Source organism: Perna viridis, chromosome 1 (assembly GCF_037379345.1).
Source record: "Perna viridis isolate PV_CMFRI_1.1 ecotype Kerala chromosome 1, ASM3737934v1, whole genome shotgun sequence".
NCBI lineage: Eukaryota > Metazoa > Mollusca > Bivalvia > Mytilida > Mytilidae > Perna > Perna viridis.
Genome location: NC_142445.1, coordinates 18,300,864 through 18,321,925, shown reverse-complemented (window position 1 = coordinate 18,321,925; position 21,062 = coordinate 18,300,864). Strand labels below are relative to the sequence as shown.

Genomic DNA, 21,062 nt, shown 5'->3' with positions numbered 1-21,062 from the left:
TACTGTGGATCAACCAGGGATATCACTGTTCAACATTTCTGATCTGGTATTTAATTGTTATAGACCTTCTCATTGTATTGTTCTTTTATCAATAAATAATAATATATATTGTGTTTGTCTTGTTTATTGACCTTCTTTACGTCGTGTGTATTTATAAGTAAAACCACGTGTTTCTCATCTATAAATAGTCAAGTAATTTCCTGAACTTTCTATGAAAGCAAATCCCATATTTCATATTTCAGGCAGGATTCAGTGTAATAATCATCAATGTTTGCAGTTTTTGGGCTTTTGAAATGGTCTGTGTGTTTTTATTCCTCTGTTCATTGTACACTGATAGTTGTGTATTATACGCGTCATTGACCTCGATATATTCCTATGAAGAGTGGATAGTATGGGGCACCTTAGGGTAGTTGAATTTCATTAGACATTGTACTGAATGAATGACTTTTAATTTTCGTATGATATTTATGCCTAGTAACCCAAGCTTACTCAAAACTGTTCAGCTCTGTTTTAATGTAATTAGAAATCATTTATATTGTCTTTTATGTCCATGATTTTTTAATCCATTATTACCACCTCCTGATTGATGATAATCTAGTTTTTACAACAATAAATATGATTGACATATTTATGACCCAAAGGCTTAAAATAGAATTTGGGAAAACCTGTCTTTACCTGGGCGAGGCAAAATTCTCTATGCAATAAACCGAAATGCACCTCCAAGGCCTATGCAAATAAGCGATTTTTTCCCTAATTGAATAATAGGAAATGGTTTTGTGCAGGAGAAAATTATGCTAATAACCGAAATATGCAATTATGCGATGAAGTGGAGTCGACTGTAGTAGTTTATTGAATTTACTTTTGGTAATTGCCAAAAATTTCATTTTCAAATGTAAATTGGGAGGAAAAATGCCAACATGTAACGAGATTAAAAAAAGAAAATTTCAAATATCTATAGTTAAAAGCTCTGTTTTGCGAAAAAGCACAATAGAGAAAATAAAATGTTACAATCATGGGCCCCTATTAAAGATATTTTTTTTTCAAATTTGCTGTGTCCATTTATTGTATATATTATTATAAATGTAATAAGTCAACTTGTATTAGAATATTTTGTATCATAAAACAATTTACAGAGGTAATTTTTGATTGGTGAGAAAGTACTCACTACTGAATGTTGCAGAGAGAGCAGTAGTGAGGAGGGTGAGAGGAGTGAAAAATAATACTATGTTGTGGTTAGGATTACATTTGTTTTATATAATGATTAAACAACCCTATTGCATCCTAGTCAGGTGATGGTGTAAGGGTTATTATAAAATCTTGACTACATGAAAAAAAAAATGAATTATAAGGAATGACTGTTTTATTTTTTCGGTCTGTTTGAAATAACCTCATTTAGTGTGCACCACATGATTGAGGTTATTTCTTCATAGACCAAAAAAAAATATAACAGTCATTCCTTAAATGAAAAAATAAAAAATTGTTAGTTTTTTGTAAATATTTGTAACAAATATATTTGTATTTTAATGAGAATTACATGATATCTTTTTTTCACATTAAATAAAAAAAAATCATGCATTTTATTTAATGGAAACAATTTTCAAAATAAAACATACCTGTTGAATAATCCATGTCAAAGGCTACCTCTTCATAATGTTTAGACTTTGGAGCAGGTTTAACAAGCTGAGACGTTGGTGCTATACTTTCATATGCACGTTCTCTAGGGGAGACTTCTTGCATGGGCTGATATCGACCCCCTTTGCTAACCTCTGAGTACACAGCCCCTGCTTGACCTGAATTAAGTTGTTCAGTAGATTTACCAGGAACAGCATAGACTGCTGAAGCATCAGAATTAAGTGTCACATTCTGTAATGAATTCCTGCTTGGCTCTACATTTTTAGCCAGTTCATATTGATCACTATTTGGAAGTTTATTTGCTTGATTACTTTTATTGCCTTGAGAAATAGTAGAAGAACCACCACCAGCAACATTAATCACAGACACAAACCTTCCTTCCATTGGTGGCTGCTGATGTAATGTAGCTTTAGGTTGCTGCTTTGGTTGTTGAATTGGAGATGAATCAACAAACTTTGGTCCACTTTGTGCACTAATAGGTTCATTTACAGGAGGGTGTGGTTTGGCAGTTATGAACTGTGGACCACTAATAGGTGCACTCTGTTGTTCAAGGGTTGTCCTTGGCACTGTTGGTGGTAATGATGAATTTTGTGTAGCTGCTGAAGATTTTGGTCTTTCCTTAGAAGCAGGTGCTGACTCGGCAAACTTCGGACCTGACACAGTATGCGGTTGTTTTTGTTCAAAAGAATTGCGTAATTTTGAATCATTTTGTGTTGTCTCACTATTCTTGTTTCCCTTTTCATTCACATTCTCATAATTGGTTCCAGTGAACACATTGTCATAACTTTGAACTGGATCAGTTCCATTTTTTTGTTGCAGAAAGTCAACTTTCTGTTTTAAATCATTTTTAGCTTCTTTTTGAATTTTCTCAGTTTGAACTTTTGGCCGAACTTGAGCTTTACTTTCTTCTATCTTTACCATAGAGGGTGGTTCCTCCATTTTGTCCTGAGATCCTGACTCTTCAGGAGATTCGTCATAGTTCCGTATTGTATCTAAAGCATCTAACTGAAGTTTTTTCAAATCTGTTGATTGAGCTTCAGAATAAGTGTCATCTGTTAAAAGGAAAATTCATTGGTAAAATATATGAATAAATAACCATGCTAAAACAAATGGTACATCTATCCCGTTTTGTTGATTCTAAGTCCCATAATTCTAATATAAATGAGGAATTAAAGAAGATCCTCCTGCCATCAAGACAAAGGGCTCCCTAAAATTTTGTGCAAATACCTGTTTTTCAGTTATTGTAAAGTGTGGGAACTGACAAACAGACAGACAGACAGACAGACAAATGGTTGTATATCATTTTATGTCAATCAAAAGATGAGGTATAAAATTTAATCATATGGTAAGAAAGAAAATAAAACAACAACATAAATTCTTCAAATTAATAAAACCTCATGTAAAGATTTTAAAACAGAATTTAATCTATGATATACTGAAGACCACAAGTTATGGTGTAGCAAAGCATATAAGGAACATTTTTTGGCATGCAGCTTCCAGATGTGATATTGACAAAGAAAGCTGATAAAACTATCCAATCATATACATGTACATGTATTTGAAATTTAAAATTTTATCCTCCTTTTACTGTTGCAGACTACCACTAACTTGGTTTTGTTCTTAATTATATCAATCTTATTTGAATTACTGTTTTGTCCTTTTTTATGGTGTACACAAAATGTTAATGAAAAGTTTTTTTAACCTGTCTGATGGAGGGGCGTTTTAGAAGATTGCTATCAAATAATTTGAAGTCCTACCAGCATTTTCTATCTCTTCAGCATTGGAATATTCAGCCTACAAAACAAATGCAAAGGATTTGAGCAATTAAATGCATCATTTGGTCCTGATAAATGCGTAGTTCAAGTAATCTAATACTTTTTTACACTTTCTTAAATATTTTAGCTAAATCTCATTTAGACAAATAGCAAACACGTCGACTTATTTTCATTATTTGATGTAAAAATCATTTGAAAACAAAAGCATACAACTACTTTAAAAAGCAGTTTTGTGTACGGGTTTTCTTAGAAAACATAGTAGCATCATTCCAGAATGTTTTTTTTTTTTTTTTATTTTAACAGAAATGAAGAATATTTCCACTCGAAACATATATTCAAGTGAAACATTCCTGGCTTAGAGATTTCCACTTGACACATTTCTGGTTCAGAGATGGCACCATACACAAAAGATAGACACTGCATTAGAGATCTTTTTTAAATGCCAATTTGTCATGTTATTTGCATTTTAAAATTGGGTTTCACAATTCATTCCCTAAACTTCTCCACACAATAGATTTTACAATCAAGCTATATTGCTGGATGTTTGAAAATTCAAAAATTCCGATTTACAAGAGCAGCACAAAGAGTTCTTAGCTGAGCTCAGGTACATTTGGCAGGTATAAAATTAATATGACAGAATTTATAGGAAATCAATAAATTCTACAAACTAAATGATGAATATAGAAGTGTCAGATGCCCAGAACAAAAATAAGACAAATTCTCTTGGTTTACATTTGCTTCTCACAAATGACTGTAAAATCAGTACACTTGTACCTCAAGAGACAGGCAAATGCTGGAAAGTTTATCATTTCAGCACTAAAAGCTCATATTGTTACATAGATTAGTTAAAATTTTCATTCACATCTGAGTACTTTACTTGTACTACCCAAGTCTTTTCTCCGGAATTGACAGTAAACTAATAAAAACTGGAAAAGAATAAACTCCCCCATTAAACCTGTACAACCTAGACTCCCCCATTAAACCTGTACAACCTAGACTCCCCCTTTAAACCTGTACAACCTAGACTCCCCCATTAAACCTGTACAACCTAGACTCCCCCTTTAAACCTGTACAACCTAGACTCCCCCATTAAACCTGTACAACCTAGACTCCCCCATTAAACCTGTACAACCTAGACTCCCCCTTTAAACCTGTACAACCTTGGTCAGGGATTAGACACAATTAAACTTACATCTCCTTGAATGACGACATTAGCATAATCACTTTCATTCATTATCTCAATGTGTTTCTGGAATAACTCCTTCACGGCTAAATGGGCCATTTCATACTGTTCCTGAAAAGTAAAAAATACATGTGTGTATTCCTGATCTTCAAATTGAAAAATCAACAGACAAGCTATGTATTTTTGAAATATTTTTTGCAGGTTTATTGCTTGTTTTTCATTCACAGATATATTGTGCTCTTTCAAGTCATTAAAAGCTTAAGACAAGGTTGAGGGATGGTAATCTATTCTTGATTTTAAACTACAGTTTATTCCTACAAAACTTAGAAATAGAATGGCAATACATCAAATTTCTGTTATTTCTCGATCATGAACCTGTCAACAGGAACTCGTGAAACATTACAGTGTATCTATCTGCACCATGAGAACTGAATTGTTCAACTTGTCATAGTTTTTCTTTCCTCTTTCATCTACCCAAAACTTGATTCTTATAAGCAGCTTTCTAGAAAAGCAGAGAACACTTGTCCTACCACGGCACCTGGTCCATCTCCCAGTTTTTAGTGGTGTCAAAGTTCCTGATTTTCTGTACCAGTAGTTGCTTTATAAGTATTAATTTGGTTATTTTATGTTCTTTGTTCTGTTTGTCTGTTTTCCATGTCTGGTCTATGTCCCTGGATTACATTCTTTTAGTTTCCACTAGAATCTTGGTTCTCTTGATTACTCTTTCTAAATAGCAACAGTAATATCTAATAGGGCATGAAAATCTTGTCATGTGACTCTGTGGTTGCATGGAAACTTGTCATTTATAGAGTGTAGTGCAAAACATCTTTCTGTGTAAAAATATCAATAAAATGCAGCAAAGCAAATATCAATCTCTACATGATAAAATGTTGAGATAAGTAATAAATAGATGATTTTGCATAGTAATGCATTGTTCAGAGATCATGGAAGCTAACAAAAAAATGCAGATCAGCTTTTGGATTTCAATATGTTCTACATATGGAATCCTGTTAAGGAAAATGAAACTAGACTAAGACCTATGAACCCTATATTAAACAAAGCTGTATACAGAACTTACAGGTGTTTGTATCATAGACTGTCTTTGTTCTCTCATAGTCTTTACTATCTCAAAAAGACTAAAGTCAGAAGTAAGTTGCTGCAATAAAGAACATGAAATAACTGTTTAAGTCATATTAAAATACTGGTATTTGAAAAGCAGGAATATCTATAATATAACTCAGTAGTGCAATAGAAAACAGCTAATGTAATATGAGTACAATGAGTTAAATTTTAAGCATTATTTTCAATTTTTGATATTTCTGCTTTTAAGTGTAATATTTTAATTAATTACTGGTACTCCAAAAGACCTTGGTAGTTCTGTTCACCCTGACAACAGATTTTTTACTACTGACCAGGACAAAAGTGCTGTTATCAAAGTTAATGGATTTTTTCTTCCGATTCTCACTGGCTTATTAATGTTCTTGGGATTATCCTTGATTAACATTTATTTGGATACAGTGCAATCAGACAACATTCAACAATCAAGATCTCATGAAGATATCACTATGGTTCAGTATAATAAAACATTTGTTGACTTCATTTGGTAGACAGTAAATTTATTACTCCTTGATGCCAACTTTTCCCTTCGATATTGCTTCGGTAAAAATGATGTACCAGGGGTAATCAATCTAACATTTCTTTCATGACCATTCCACAGTACTGTATGAGTACTTTATTTGTAAGTTAGGGAAGAAATGTAAATTCATAGAATCTTGAATTCATGGATTCGACATGTCCATCATACAAATGAATAGATCATTCCTTTTTCGTTGGCAACAAAGTTTCATTGATTGTGAAACAAACAGAAAACCACAATAAATTGGTATCCCATGAACAATGAGACTTTCAAAGTATATAAGCCATGGCTCAGTAGTGATACCCCTGCTTCCAATCACTATATAAGGAAAATAAACAAAAGTCCTTGGTAAACAGTAAGTTGTTGTTGAATTTTACTGAAAATGAATACCGTCATATGGCATACCTACAGGAAGAAAGTGTTGGAATTTCAAGCCGCTGTGATGAGTAGTTGCTGAGAAAAGCAAAAAAAATTTCAACTTAAAAAAATATAAAGTAACAAGAGGCTCCCAGAAGCGTGAATCGCTCACATGGTTAAATGTTTGCTTTTCAAGGGCAATAACTCTAGCAAGACATTGTCTGACAATTTTGACTCCATGAAGACTTTGGTAGGACTTATCATGAGGATCATTTCATCAATCAAAAGTTTCAATCTATCTATTATAATTTTCAAAATATTGACTGAAAACTACAAAAAACATATTTTTTTGCCTTTCAAGGGCAATAACTCTTATATGGAGTCGCATGACAACTTTGATCCCTGGAGACTTTTGTAGGCCATATAAAAAGAATCATTTCAGCAATTGAATGTTTTATTCTATCTATCGTAGTTTTCAAGATATAGGCTGAAAACTGTAAAAAAGTCATTTTCACCTCTCAGGGGCAATAACCTTACAAGGAGTCGTCTGACAAGTTTGATCCCTGAAGACTTTTGTAGGCCTTATAATAAGGATATTTCAGTAATTAAAAAATATTGACCAAACCTAATGGTTTTGGAGACATATGCAAAAAACTACTGTACGACCCCTATGTTCTATTTTTAGTAAAGGCGGCCATGTTTTTTAACCGATTATAAATCCCAAAATGTCATTTTGTTAAGGATACTCTACAAATCAAAATTACTGACTTTCATTGATTTCTGTACTGTAGTTTTTGAAAAGAAGATTTTTGAAAATAATAACATCAAAAACAGCAAAAAATGTCCAAAAAGGGCAATAACTCCAACATATGTCAATAGATTTTCACTAAAACTTGACCACAGATAGATCTCCTCATGCTGAATACTTTTACCTTGTCAGAATTTGTCTAAACATAATGCTTTTGGAGATATATGCAAAAATCTGCTGTCTGACCCTTATGTTCTATTTTTAGTAATGGCAGCCATGTTTTTTGATGGATCAAAAATCTAAACACAACTTTTGTGTAAGATACCCTAAGAAACATATGAGCGTATTTTCATATAATTCCGCACAGTAGTTTCAGAGGAGAAGATTTTTGAAAAATTGTAAATGGACAACGATGATGACGAAGATGGATGCCAAGTGATAGCAATCGCTCACATGGCCTTTGGCCAGGTGAGCTAAAAAATTAACAAAGTCTTTGGTAAACTGGAAGATGTTTTCGAATATATTTGAAAATTTATCCAACTATATGGCATACCTACATGAAGATTGCATTAGAATTTCAAGACGTTGTGAATGATGAGTAGTTGCAGGGAAAGCTGTGATGGAAAAAGTTGTTATGGAAACACAGACCCACAGCCACATGGAAACATTGACAAGGGTAAAACAGTATATCCCTTCTCATTAGGAGTGGGGGTATAATTATAAATATATATAAACAAATTCTAAGTAAGGGTACACTAACCCAGTTTTTAATACTTGGCCAGTATAGTGAACTACTGTAAAAGTACTTAATTTGTGGATACCAATTTTCATGGACCAGGAAAGAAACACAAGTTCGTAGATTCTCTAAATCATGGTTTTGAAGTTTTCAGTAAATACCACTTTTTGTTATGACAGAATAATACAAACTTATCACATACTATAAAAAACCAGGTTGATAATTTTCCTTGTTAAAGAATCAAATCATTCAAGACAATCAATGATTCATACTTACACCACTTTTCAGTATTTCCCAGGCATAATCTATTGCACAGATAGTTCCTGTCCTTCCACAACCAGCACTATAAAGAAAATTGAAACCTTAAATACTGCTAAAATTACTAGAAGTGATGCATTTGAAGTGATTGGCCATCACATTTCTCACTTTTGGATTCATTGCTTAACACATTTTTTAACACACCTGCAATGCAATCCACAGATAAACCTAACCTCCTACCTATATAGCTATGAAACCGATAATTGCTAAGTATTTCCCTAATATCATTTTTTTATTCACAACTGCAATATTGCCCCACCTAGCCCCCAATTTCATACATTTATTCATCCATACCTGCAGTGACACCCATCTTACCAAAATTCTTATCATCACCTGAAATATAACCTCAGTCTTGCCCTTATTACTACCTATACATATATTTATACATACCTGCAATGAACAACAACAGGAGCATGGTCTTTATCATTCACTCTAATATCGCGCATACGTTTTATCATAGCTAATATTACATCAATATCATCAGGTATTCCATGATCCGGCCAACCTGTATAATGGTACTGAAATACATCTTGAGTTCCATTTGACGTCATCAATCTTAGATGGCGCTCTATACAGTCATCTGCTAAAGCTTCTTCAGCAATCTACAAACAGAATATCACACCATTACAACATTCTATTCTGTATTTTATACAGCTAACCAGTGAAAGAGAATTAACATGAAATTAAGTCTATAGGGAAAACTGTTTCAGGTTTTTCAAAGTCCAGTCATTGAAGTAACATTTTAAAACAATTTTTTGCTATCCAACTAAACTTACTCCTTAGCCATGCCAGCATGACAAACCCCCTGGGTAAGGGTTAGTTTTACAAAAGTTTTTTGGTCATTTTCCAAATTCAAAAATAATTCCAGATTCATGTATACCTTGTTTTATATTCTATCATTTTCTTCATTATACTCTTTCCACTTTTTGTGAATTTGTCTGTTACCTTTTATTTTAAGTACAATGAGTTAGAATTTTCAATGAAATATACTTTCAACAGTATAAGGCAAAAAGATCCTTTAAAATGTAAAATATTCACAATATCATACCAGGGCTTGCTTTCATAAAAAAACTGAGATTTTACTCAAATCTTAACTCAACTAAAATTTTCACCAATCAGATTGCTTGAAATTGTAGGTTGAGTAAAAAGTCAACGATTTGAGGGAAATCTCAGTTTGAGATTTTTTTTATGAAACGACAGGCTAGTACTTACACAATCAATTTGGTAAGGACCAAACTCGGCCATCTCTGTACCTTTATCAACCCAATACTTAGCACATTTTTTCTACAAAAAAACAATGTTTATATATGCAGAAATAAATTTTTATCTTTAATCTAAGTGTAATTTTAGTTTAAACCACGTAAGTAAAAAAGAAATTTTGAAGAAATTTTGCCTAAATATGCAAAATCAAGGTTATTACTGGTAAAATTATTTAATAATGATGACTTTTTATGAACTTTTATATCAGTGAGTAAATTTTGTCGTTATTATTTTTGACATTATGTAGTACATGTATATTCATGTTTGTATTTTATTTTTGTATTATTATATTGTAAAGAACTTCAAGTAATTGTAATTAGTTAACTCGCTATATTAATAAATAGCATAAAATAATAAATAATAAAAAAAATAAGTTATGTCAGAAATTAAAAACAAGTCTTATAGGATGCGTTATACTTTTAAACTCCTGCAAATCTGTTAATCTGTTAATTTGTAATCTGTCCAAAACAATAATTAGGACATGATGTTGTCATTGGATATGACAGATATTTTTAAATATTACAGAAAACATCAGATAGTAAAAAAAACAGATAAAAGAAGTTACAAATAAATGTGGAAGAAGGAATATAAGATTCAATATTGGGAAACAGATACCACATTATCAGACCTGATTAAACAAAGAAGAATTTGGCAAAATCAAAGATAAGTACCAGTTTACAGTAATAAAAGAGTCATAATGGTAAACCCAGAATTTAAAAAACAGGCTCCAAGGAGCTGAATTGCTCACCTGGTTTAATTTTTGCCTTTCAAGGGCAATAACTTTAACAAGGAGTTGTCCGACAATTTTGACTCCATTTGATTCACTGGAGACTTTTGTAAGCCTTATAATAAGGATCATTTCAGCAATTGAAAGCTATTGGCTAAACCTTAACGGATTTTGCAAAAATCTGCTGTCTGACCCCATTTTTCTATTTTAAGAAATGTCAGCCATGTTTTTCAACCGATCAAAAATCCAAACTGTCATTGTGTTAAGGATACCCTATAAAAGAAAAATGTCAAATTTCATTGAATTTTGTAGAATAGTTTCTGAGAAGGTTTTTTTTAAGGTAATAGCATCAAAAACAGCAAAAAACATCCAAAAAGGGCAATAACACCAACATAGGTCAACAGATTTCACCAAAATTTGACCACAGATAGATCTCATCATGCTAAAACTTCCATTCTTGTCAAAATTTGGTTGAATTTAACTGTCTTGGAGATATATGCAAAACTCTGCTGTCTGACCCCATGTTCTATTTTTAGTAAAGACGGCCATTTTTTTTAACAGGTCAAAAATCAAAAGTCATTTTGTGCAGAATACTCTAAGAAACAACCATCATAAGTTTCATCCAAATCCATTCAGTTGTTTCAGAGGAAAAGATGTTTGAAGAAATTGTTAACGATGACAGATGCCTATTGATGGCAATAGCTCACCTGGCCTATGGCCAGCTGAGCTAAAAAGGAATTCCACCATAAAGCCAAGAAAATCAAGTCTCTAAAATACATTAATGTAGGACCTAAATTAAATACCTTTCCTGACTCTATCTCTTTACATGCCATCATAACAACCTTGACGTTTAAGTCTTCAATCATCCTCCAAAAGTCTTCCAGTGTGTGGGGGAGAGGTCCCTGGGAAGCAACATATCCCTCTCTCTGGTGGGCATCCTAAATAGAGACTTACAGCATATAAAAACAACTCCTATCTTTAAAAAAAAAGATAGCTGACACAGTAAAATTATTTCTTTTTACTTATAATTTTCTACATTTCATTCAGAAAATAACACATGGCATGCAATTTCAATTTTCGATACAGTTTTTTCGAACGCCACTAAGTTATCAGTATTTGACCGATCAGGAAACAGAATTGTGATCAGGTGACTTGCATTTCCATGGAAGAGCATCTTCAAGGTCAAAAAGTAAAAAGCGAAACTATACTGACTGAACTATGATCAATCTCTTAATTTTATTTCAGTATCGAAATAACAGAAGTAAATCATCAAAAACAATTTGGTAAGATTAGGAGTATAATTTTTTATCAAATCAGGGATATTTACTTCAGAAATTAAATCATTTGACAGAATGTGCCATAAAAAATTCAACTACATGTACTGGTAACAATTATTTTACTAAAAATTAACCAGTCTGAGTCAACTTTCTCACCTATGACATATATACTCTGTATGAAACAACAGTGGCAGATCTAGTGTGTGTATAGGAGGTGGGATGGGGGAGTCTGGGGGTTGAACTTTGTTTTTTATAAATTTTGTTAATTTCGAAAAATTTGGGCAAAATTATGAACAAATAATAGCCTGCAATCTTCTTCATTTTGGACCCCTTCTTTTTGAAATCTTTGGATCTGTCCTGAATCTATGGTTCTAATATATGTAGCCTCACAAGATAAGATATATCAACAAACCAAATTTAAGAAAATATTTCATTCTAGTCTAAAATACATAAAATACTAGGAAATCAGGAATATGGAATTGAAATTAAAAGAGGAACAATCTTTCTATAAACAGGACTGTGATATTCCATTGTAAATACCAAATTCAGTTATTAATGAATAGGACTGCTATGTATTATCTAAAACTCAGGAAATGAAAAAAATAAGAAAAAAAAAGAACATAAATTTTAACAACAGGAACTGAAAGTACAGTTGACAATTACTAATGCTAATGATCTAATGTGTAAATGATCAGGATTAAAAAAAAACATATACAGTGGCAAGTCATCCACTTTTAATCCATCAGCAAAAAGAGGGTGGCAATAGGTGATCAAGTTAATATGTCAAAAATCAAAGATTCTCTCCAGGCAATTTATTTTCTCCACATTTAAATATAGCTGTCATAATCTGGGGTAGGGCTAAAAAGCCATAAGATTGAAGAGTTTTCATCAAAAACAACCTGGAGTAACCTAAAACATGTCGACACAAAACATTGAAAGAAGTTAAAAGTCTGTGTAAATCAAACACATAAAACCCTTAACACTGTCTTTACCAAACTTTAAATGAACTTGAAACATCTCAGAATCATCCAATTAGTTCTGTAGTAATTTCTACGCATTTTGAACCTAAATAAACAAAACATGTGCTTTTGCTTACCAAAATATGGAGAACAGGCCTCTAGATACATGTATTTTAAAAATGAAATTACCAGTATATAGTTAGCATTGATGTAATCTGACCCATCCAGACCTGGAATTTCATTAAGTATCACTCTGGTCTCATCAACTACAAAAAAAATGAATTTTCAAAAATGATCATTTTCAATATACATACATGTACATGACAAATGAGTTTTACAAACACGTAAGTCATAGGTATACACAACAGTTCACCTGTATCATTCTGTATTTGTTAAGGCCTAATGACCACAGATTCTGGATGAATGGAGTAAGGAAGTCTATATATGATATCATATGTTTCATTACATAAACTTCCTTTTAATACAGACATCTGAAACTGGCATGAAAAATCAATACCCTGTGAAATGTATCGAATAAATGTAATTGTTAATAACACTTAGAAAATACATGAGAGACTAAATTGATATGCAACTACACTTTCCAAGAACAAAATCACATAAACCATAAAATAAAATTAAAATAAAAATATATATATGAAATGTCCCCAGGTAAAAGTAGACACAAACAGCACTAATACCCCTGCAGCAGCCTGTTGAACCCAGTAAATCTAGGGAACAATCCGGACATACAATTTATACTGGATACAATATTTAAGGAGTCGTAGACCAAATTTTTCTGAAAAAAAACCACTTAAGTTCAAACAGCTGTCATTTCTACAATTTTTTTCCCAAACATAAATTCCTGATAATGTGCACATCCGAACATGGTAATTTTACATCCATCAATTTTCATAACAATCTTGCAAGTTGATGAGGAGAAGTTGTGGACAACAAATGAGAACAAGTTCTGCTGAATAAATGTCTGAGTCCAACAGTTGTCATTATTACAATTTCAGTCAAAACATATATTCCTGTCAGTATGCACATGTCCATGTGGTTACATCCCTTTAAGTTTTACAACAACACTGCAAGCTGCTTAGAAAATAGTATGGACAAACAGATACGATGAAAAATATATACATTGTACCCCCTAAACTTTGTTTGCAGGGGGTATACATGTAATCACATTACCCAATATATATGTAATGTCCAACCCCCCCCCCCATAAAATTGCATTAATATGAAATGCCTCCCCAATAAAATCACATAAACCAAGTATATATAAGACTAAGTTGACTTCCTGTTGCTGTTTTTAAACATGCATGTATGTTGAACACATAAAATGTACATGTATGCAACAAAATTTACAATACATGTATTGTGTTTTTTTTATATACATGTGCTACAAAACTTATAAAATATTTTAAAGGATTTTTCATTATCATAAATGTACTCTACCAGAACAAAGCCTATACATGTATTGTAAATTTAAATGGTAACATTGTTAAACAAGTTGTTCATTCATAATACATGTACTCAGGATACTTACATGGCACAATGTCCTTGTATCTATTTTTCCTTATGTTGTGTGGTAATTTACCATGTTTTGCTGGTATTGTTTCTCTATTATTTATTGCTATCTCTCTAAGGTCCTGAAAAGAGTTTCAAAATAACAAACAATAGAGAATCTTAGCTTATATTTAATTCAAAACTTGCTAAAAGTCTGTAATATAAATGTTCATTGATTAAATATCATTACTATCAAATGTTTGTTCACTATCCAGCTGCAGTATCTGTAATGCAGAACAGAGAGTGAACGAAAATTTGAAGAGATGTATTACAGATATATTACAGAGAGACTTAACAAGCCTATTCAAAATCAAATATCTCAGTTTTCAGATTCTGAACAACAAATAAGAAAAGAGACTATTCATAAGAAATTATAAAAAAAAATTTGATTAGGCTGGTACACTATAACATACATTGTATTTATTTGGTCAAAAATAACTGATACATACACACAAGACATACAGGAGAAAAAGATAAGAGAAAAAAATTTCAAAATGGAACATCGCCCTGACTTCAATAGAACTTCTGAACAACAGTAACAAGGATATCTAAATAAACAATCATAAAAAAATATTGAGCATGGTTTAATACAAGTGGTAGTTCTCAGATACATAAGGGATACTGGTTTAATACTAGTGGTAGTTCTCAAATACACAAGGGAGACTGGTTACTAGTGGTAGTTTTCAAATACATAAGGGATACTGGTTTAATACTAGTGGTAGTTCTCAGATACATAAGGGAGACTGGTTTAATACTAGTGGTAGTTCTCAGATACATAAGGGAGACTGGTTTAATACTAGTGGTAGTTCTCAGATACATAAGGGAGACTGGTTTAATACTAGTGGTAGTTCTCAGATACATAAGGGAGACTGGTTAATAGTGGTAGTTCTCAGTTACATAAGGGAGACAGGTTACTAGAGGTAGTTCTCAGTTACATAAGGGAGACTGGTTTAATAGTAGTGGTAGTTCTCGAACACAAAGTAATTAAATTGTATTATAGTAGTAACAGTATGTGTTAAAGAATACCAGTTAATAAAGATCTTAGGCCATTATTGCTGTGCGTAAGTAAATTAGTACAAATGAACTTCCTGGTTGGAAATAGAAAGGAGCATCCCATTTCCTGTAACAATAGTATTCACTTCAGATAAATCTTGACAATACTGGCAATTTAAGTACCAGTCCATATAAAGTTTAGACACTGTCTATGGTACAGATGATTCATGGTGCAGAAAAACTCAAGGAATAAATGATGCTTTTTCAGTCTATATATTATAAATTTTTACATAAAGATAGTTTTCTAAGAAACTATATATTTGAGAAAAAACATATATTCATCTCCAATTATAATCAACCAAATCAAACCCAATAACTCTTGCAAAGTGCTAAATTTATACACAATCTTGATAATTTTAACTCAAAAGTGCAACAACCTGAACCAAATGACAAACTATGACGGTTTATGTGGTATGTGACAGTTTCAGAAATAGAAATAAAAGTGAATTCCATGGCTTGTTGTCATGCATGAAAAACCTGCAGTCTGACTTTTATAAAGACTACTACTTAATTCAGATGCATGGTCCATTTAATACATATACTTAACCTTACAGTAAGTTTTCATTGAGGTGCTTTTAAGGTTGTATCCATGATTTTCAAAGGAGCATTCTGCAGGAAGTTTACAAGTAAATGCAGTAGGAAATAGGTAAAAACTGGGATTGTGAGCATTAACTGCCATTATATCAGGCAGAATGATTGTGGAGTAAATTGAAGAACAAAACTCTCATCAATGGGCTACTTGAAGAAAATCAGAAATCCTCAAGAAAGTGTCAATGTTAAACGCTGAAAGACCCAGGACCAATCTGGTCACAGTTTTGTTATGTAAAATGATGGATGATCCGGTTTTGTAAATTTGAGAATTTTCATTGTAATGAATCCAATATAATTCCATATTATATTTATCTTAAATTTGACATATTAAATCCACACATCGTATTTTGTTAAAGTCATTCTAATATGATGTGCCTTCAAGAACTTTAGACCACAGCCATGGTAAAAAAGTGATAAACACATGACCAACATTTCATGCAACACATAGGCTGCATCTATTCTACAATATGAAGAAACTAGTCTTATTTGAATTGAAACAAATCACCGAAACTCTATTTTATCATTGCTACACCCCAGACTAGCAATTTATTTTGTTATTTAACCCCTTGCTATCTCTCATGGCAAACATAACATAAATGGCTAGCCTGTGGTATAATAGTGATAAAATGAAGTTTCCATGATTTGTTTCTCAAAAATATGTAAAATAAAAGTAATTGATTGATATCTACTGCATTAAGTAAATATGTGTAAAAATTGACAAATGAAACAATGGAATTCGCCAAATATATTTATCACTCAAAGGTCACATGATACGATCAACTGTTTATCAAATTGATGACTGATCGGAAACGGATCAGTGATCAATGACTGATGGCAATTATAGTTGCACAGATCAATTCAGGTACTGTAAATACGCCTGCAGAGGTTGAACCCTATACACACTGGTCAAATATGGACACAAAATTCCAGGTTGATACAGCTCTGAATATAGGAAACAAGAAATTAAAAGATGAAATGAAAAAAGCAACCAAAAATAATTCAACCAGGTTTCATGCAAATTGCTTGCGAAGTATTAAAGTTATTCTGCAATTGTGGCAAATCTCCCTTTTTTATGAATAAAATCAGAAATTCATAACAATTAAAGAAACATCAAAAGTAATAAATATTTTCCTAGCTCTCATGATAATTGGTACAACCATATCCGAGTCAGTCCAAAAATTGTGAAATTCCCCCTTTTCTTATGAACAAAGTCCCATCCCATAACTCTATCAATATAAATAAACAATTCACAAGAGTTTCATTGACACTGCAGAAAGGGTTTTTGAATTACAGTCCCAAAACATTAAATCTCTCCATTTTTTAACAAATAAAGACCCATAACTCACAAAAGAAAAAATTGGAAATTTCTAAAAATTAAAAGGGAGCTCACATCAATAGAAAGAAACAATTCACCAAAGTTTCACAAAAAGTGATGGCAGGATTTTTCAGTTATTGTGCAAAGTGTAAACGACGGACACCGGTATACATAATTTGTAACACATTGGCGTACAAAAACATCATGTTTTTATCACTACATGTACATATAGACAATTAACAGGGTCATGTGTCCTAATGACCAAGGGATTTAAACTTTCTATCAAACTTAAATTGAGATGATACGAAGTTCAGTGTCCAGTTAACTAACTAAGGCAGTTCTTCAGGTAATGGTCATTCATTCAAGGGAAGACCAACTCTATTCGCTGAAGTTACTGTAACTATATTACTGGCTGTAAATATAATCTGAATATTCATTTTGATTAAGAGATAATTAAAAATAAGTACTTGTAGCAAGCAAGGTCACATACATGTACATATCTGAAGCAAGTAAATGATCAAAAGTATTTTTTTCTTCAAGTAAAGGGCACTAACTTCAAAACTGTAAATCCAAATATACAAAGACCATACATACACAACAATGTCAAAATAAGATGTTTTATAAACAAAATGTTCAAGTTACAGAGCAGAAACCAATTTACCTCAGACAGACAAGAATAAAAGGGATTCAGCTATGAATATAAGGTTATGATGAAGACTTTCAGCTGAAAGAACAGGTAACGTTACAGATTTGCATTTTTGTATAAGAGAAATAGTTATAAGTAACATTATCAAAGTAGTACAACTGAGGCAGTGGTTTACACAAAACTGTGACGTGATACTAAATATGTTCCTGATACATGTAAGCAAGAGGCTCCAAGGAGCCTAAATCACTCACCTGGTTCTATGTTTGCCTTTCAAGAGCAATAACTATAACAAGGAGTTGAACAAAAATTTGGACTCAATAGAAATCTTAGGTAGGGCATATTGTAAGGATCATTTCATCATTGAAAGTTTCTTTCTATCTATCATAGTTTTCAAGATATTGCCTGAAAACTGCTTAAAACATCATTTTTCACCATTCAAGCGCAATAACTCTAATAAGGAGTCAACCAACATCTTTAATTCAATCCTGATGTTTGTAGGCCTTATCATAAGGATAATTTCATTTAAACATAACTCTAATAAGGAGTCTTCCGAGATCTTTGATCCATTGCAGACTTTTGTAGTTTTGTAGGCCTATTCATAAGGATCACTTTGGTAACTAAAATAATTTGGCTAAACCTTACGGTTTAGGAGATATACTAGAAAAACTTCTGTCTAACCCATATGTTCTAAAAGTAACTGCGGCCAAGTTTTTCAACAAATCTCCCTATCAGTTCTGTGCATAAGACCCTAAGAAACATTCATACCAAGTTTGGTTCTTATTGGTCCAGTAGTTTCAAAGGAGAAAAGTTTAGAAAAATTGTTAGCTAAGACAATGGCAACAACAGATACTAAGTGATGGCAATAGCTCAAATGGCCTATGGCCAGTTGAGCTTAAAAATGTAACACCTGTGATGCTAAATTACCATGTCCCCAGACATGAACACTTCAAATTAAAGCTGCTCACACTTAATAACTTTAACAGTAGGTGGGAGGACAATACACACATGTACACATACATTTGTAGAAAACCAACTGTTACTTCCAGCTTCACTCAAAAGGACTCCTGATGCTTTCAATGTCAATAAAATGCTTTGCAGGATGTAGCTTAATACAAATGCAGAGGTTGAACCCTGAACAATTGATGCAAGAATGGACACACCATTCAAGTTTCACACAGCTTTGAATTTTGATTATAATTTGATATTTGACACAGGATAAGAACTTGATAACAATTTATTGGACCTTTATTCCTAAATGATTGAAGTCGAAACCTCCAAAATCAATCAAAATCTTCCTTATTGTCTGAACATTAGGAAAATGCTTGTTTCGGGCCCCTTTTTGTTCCCTTATTCTAAAAACAGTACATCTTAACCTCTAAAATCAATCCAAGCCTTCCTTTGCTGGTATTGTACCTTTTTATACAATTTCAGAACAATTCATTCACTAATAATCAAGTAATAATTTGATACAGGAGCAAGCCCCTGTGGTGCACTTTTCTGAAATCAATGGCACATATATTACAGAGATCCTAAAAATTGACAAAAACCCCTAACTTTTTGGTTTCATTATAGCATGTAGTCATCAGGGATGGGGTAATCGTAATATGTAATCGTTATCGATTGTAATTGATTACATTTTTCAAAGTAATTTACAGTAATCTGTAATCGACTAACTTTTCGATAACATGTAATTGTAATTGTATTGATTACAGCAAAAAAATATGATGTAATCATCGATTACTTTCGATTACTTTAGAAAAATAGTTTGACAAAATAGCACTTTATTTCAGTGCATTGGATGCATTCTTCAGGTAATGCTCTTTTTTTAACTGATACAGATAAAATATCATGTATAAAATGACTTGAGAGTTCTGAAAAGTTGCATTTTATTAGATTTGTTGTTCTCTTAAAGTCCCTTGTGTCAACAAGATTTCCTTACAAATTAACCTTATTTTCAGCTTTTGAAACAAATGGCCTTTAATTCATGTTCAAAATAATTTATCAAAGGCTAGTCATTTAAGTTTTATTTATGTGTGCGTTTTTTGGCAAAGCTAATGATGAGTAATGATATACATTAAACCAATGTTAGTCCACCTGCCTAGGGCTAAAACAAAGGGGCACAACTCAAAATGTTACACATTCACAATCCATTTTCTGCTGAATAGAATGATAAAAGCACATTGTAAAGTGTAGCAAATGTCATGAAAATAAATTTGTACTTAAGTCATGATATATAAATTACCAGGCATACATTTATTAATAAGTTTCAACTTTCTATGAAACAACAATGATTGTTACCCTATATTCTCGATGAAAACCGTTTCCTGCAGGGTCGTCTTCCTCTGACAGTTTGTCGACATGACGAATAAACTTTTCAAGAGCTCTCAGTAGCTGCTCCGTTCGATCACCCATTGTCCAAATGTGTCACACTTAATTTAACATTTTGCCAATACACAACCGGACGTTTTCTTCTCATAAAACAAACAAGGAAGCTAAAATTCAGAGTCACGTGATCAGTAAATAACCAGTTTCTGTTTTTCGTTATTTCTACCTACGCATACTGCACCCGGCCTGCTACCTTTTAAAATACAAATTGTTCAGTGTTCTAGGATTTTTCAGAAACTGAGGTTTCCTTGGGGAAAAATCTACATGAAATCAACTTTCCCACCGTCAAGGACAGCTTTCTGAACAAAACAAATCCTTACAGCATATGAATTTTTCAACTTGCCACGGGAAAGTGTAACTAAGTACCTAACTTTCCCTGCCCCAAATTTCACTTGCCCCGGGTAACGGGAAATAGGAATCCTAGAACACTGTTGTTATGGAATACTATTTGCATTAGAATTTCTAGCTAAGGTCTATAAAGTTACAAGTTAAAGCAAGGTCTTCAATATGGGATAGGCATTGCCTAAACTAGCTGCGAAACGTAGCTCTAACTATTTTTTTGTATTTTCTTAACGTTAGATAGCAAAATAAAAAAAAAACAAAGATCAAGAGCTACGATTTCGCAGCTATGCCTAAACCAGCGAACACCATGAGCTTTACTATATATTTACCGTCTGCGAGACTCGTAAAAATAGTAATGGACATTACAAAGTTGGGGGGTGACCCGGAAGAAAATTTTTGCTTCGCAAGTGCAATATTTTTATTTATATTTAACCAGCAAGCAAAATCAATATTTCTATTTGAAGATATGTCTTGTTAATTGATGGGGGAGTTTTTTTTTCAATATAAATGAATAACTTGGAACAATTTTTTTTTCCAAAAATTCCAACCCCAT

The 21,062-nt window shown here is 32.4% G+C and overlaps 1 protein-coding gene across 7 annotated transcripts in view; it reads right to left on the bottom strand.

Annotated features, from left to right (window-relative positions):
- Window positions 1-20,274, bottom strand: part of LOC148627575 (uncharacterized) — a 37,765-nt gene extending 17,491 nt beyond the window's left edge. For all 7 annotated transcript variants that reach the window (XM_088575071.1, XM_088575040.1, XM_088575048.1 and 4 more), the window contains exons 1-11: window positions 20,081-20,274; window positions 14,158-14,260; window positions 12,798-12,874; window positions 11,176-11,310; window positions 9,598-9,669; window positions 8,776-8,987; window positions 8,344-8,410; window positions 5,669-5,746; window positions 4,600-4,701; window positions 3,390-3,426; window positions 1,614-2,684 (exon numbers count right to left, since the gene is read on the bottom strand). In XM_088575071.1, the coding sequence (XP_088431197.1) occupies window positions 1,614-2,684; window positions 3,390-3,426; window positions 4,600-4,701; window positions 5,669-5,746; window positions 8,344-8,410; window positions 8,776-8,987; window positions 9,598-9,669; window positions 11,176-11,310; window positions 12,798-12,874; window positions 14,158-14,260; window positions 20,081-20,194 (2,068 nt within the window). In that variant the 5' untranslated portion in view covers window positions 20,195-20,274. The remainder of the gene's footprint in view (window positions 1-1,613; window positions 2,685-3,389; window positions 3,427-4,599; window positions 4,702-5,668; window positions 5,747-8,343; window positions 8,411-8,775; window positions 8,988-9,597; window positions 9,670-11,175; window positions 11,311-12,797; window positions 12,875-14,157; window positions 14,261-20,080) is intronic.
- Between the last annotated feature and the right edge of the window lie 788 nt (window positions 20,275-21,062).